This window comes from Geospiza fortis, unplaced genomic scaffold, assembly GCF_000277835.1.
Source record: "Geospiza fortis unplaced genomic scaffold, GeoFor_1.0 scaffold85, whole genome shotgun sequence".
Lineage (NCBI taxonomy): Eukaryota > Metazoa > Chordata > Aves > Passeriformes > Thraupidae > Geospiza > Geospiza fortis.
Genome location: NW_005054358.1, coordinates 1846717 through 1848775, shown reverse-complemented (window position 1 = coordinate 1848775; position 2059 = coordinate 1846717). Strand labels below are relative to the sequence as shown.

General features: G+C 52.3%; 1 protein-coding gene across 1 annotated transcript in view; it reads right to left on the bottom strand.

The window, feature by feature from the left end:
• Positions 1–1004: 1004 nt before the first annotated feature.
• Positions 1005–2059, bottom strand: part of NELFB (negative elongation factor complex member B) — an 11062-nt gene continuing 10007 nt past the window's right edge. The window contains exons 12-13 of the mRNA XM_005423799.2: positions 1666–1774; positions 1005–1422 (exon numbers count right to left, since the gene is read on the bottom strand). Of these exons, the coding sequence (XP_005423856.1) occupies positions 1285–1422; positions 1666–1774 (247 nt within the window). The 3' untranslated portion in view covers positions 1005–1284. The remainder of the gene's footprint in view (positions 1423–1665; positions 1775–2059) is intronic.

Sequence of the window (2059 nt, the reverse complement as noted above, 5' to 3'; positions counted from 1 at the left end):
GAGCATGACTTGGCACTCAGAGAGCTCAAGTCCCAGGAAACAAGAGCTGATGGGGGAAAGAATAAAGGAGGTTTAGGTTGGGTATGAGGACAAGGTTCTTTCCTCAGAGGGTGCTTGGGCACTGAACAGGTCCCTGCACACTCCAGCTGAGGCAGAAGCGAACAGAAACAGTGACACAAGTGAGCCATGAAGGACAGGCCTGCCAGCCTGGAGGAGAGAAGCTCTGGGTGACCCAACTGCAACCTTCCAGGGCCTGGAGGGAGCCTTCAAGGAAGGTGGAGAGACTCTGTACAAGGGCCTGGAGTCCAGGACACAGGGAATGGCTTCCCACTGTCAGATTGCAGGGTTAGATAGGATACTGGGGAGGAATTGTTCCCTGTGAGGGTGGGCAGGCCCTGGCACAGGTGCCCAGAGCAGCTGGGGCTGCCCCTGGATCCCTGGCAGTGCCCAAGGCCAGGCTGGGCAGGGCTGGGAGCAGCCTGGCACAGTGGAAGGTGTCCCTGCCATTGCAGGGGTGGCACTGGATGATCTGAAAGGCCTCTTCCAACCCAGGAAATTTCTATGATTCCATTTTTTCACAAACTGAATCTCACTGCACCTGCACTCAAGCCCTACTATCACTGAGGAACGTTCCAGTCTTGCTCTTTGTAACTGGCTCCAGGACTCACTTCAAGCTACTCCTTTGGAGAAAAGTTGAGAGGAAAGGGGAGAGCTTCTCTCTTTGTGGAAGCCCATCTGAGAAGAGGCTGTTGACTGCTGCCTGGGCTGGGGGCAGCACTGGACACCTCTGATAGTGCAGCACAAGAGCTGGAACCTCAAACAGGAACTGGTTTCAGTGGAGCTCATCTCCTCTGAGTCTTCCTCCTCTTGAGCATCTTGTCCAGAGACCCCAAGGGGCAGACCAAGGCCAAAGGAAGCCATGATCAGCCTCAAGAGCCCACACCACCTGCTCAGCCACACCAGGGCTCCACACTCACTGAGCAGAGGTTAAAAACACAGGATGCTAGGCTTAAAAATATGAATTTTCTTTTTTTCTTTTAAAAATGTACAGTCAGATTTCAAGTGGATCTACAAGAAGACACTCAGCTATCTTTAAGAAAAGTAAACCTTGCAATGCACTGCATACAGTTTTCTAACTAGCCAGAGCCAGTGAGTTGGGTGAACTGCAGCAAATCCTGAAGGAGCTTCAGTGGCTTTGTTTTTGTCTCCACCACGTGGGCAGAGACACTCAGAAGGCAGCAGAGGCTCAGCTCCTCTCCCCTCAGGCCTGCCCTGCAGCCCAGCTCAGCGTGAGGCTGGGGTGGGCACGGTGGGCAGGGGCAGCTCCATGGAAGGAGTCTCAGTCACTTCAGCTGGGCTGGGCTTGCGCAGCTCCAGTTTCTCACTGAGCTGGTTGTAAAGCTCCTTCACAGCTTCTCCACTCTGCAGGAAAGAATCAGGGACAGGGGAACAGCAGTCACACTCCATTCTAGACAGAGCACCAAGTGTGCTTCACCCTGTGTGTCTAACACAAACCAACAGAGGAGGAGGAAGCCACAAGGTAATTAATTAGGCCACTGCTTGGTGGCCTTGGAAAGCAGAGCTTGTGTTCCATTAAACAGTGTCTGGCAAGGCAGCTGCTTTCACTTGCAATCAGTATTCCCCTTCTCCTGCTTCCCTTCCTACCTGCTTGGTGGGCTCCAAAGCTTTCTGGAGAGACTCCAGTTTGGCTGGGGCCACTTTGTGATGCAGATGCAGCAGCAGCCTGAGCACATGTCTGTGCACGTTCTCCTTCCTGCAAGAGCCAATTGAAAGCACAGTAACCAAGACAAACAAACATCTTGAGAACAAGGAAGCCAGAGCAACAGAATAATTTCCCCCACCACAGACTTTGTTATAATTATCCAAAACCCCTGAGAATTGGAGCTTCTGGAAGGGGCTAACTTAGTGTAAGCACTAACACTGCCTTAGACCTTCAAGGATTCAAGGCACTGTTCAACAGGAGTGGATTACCTGCACAACCATGAGGAGGGAGGGGGAGATTTTAAGCACAGAGTGTGTGGAGGAAGCAGCAGAAGCA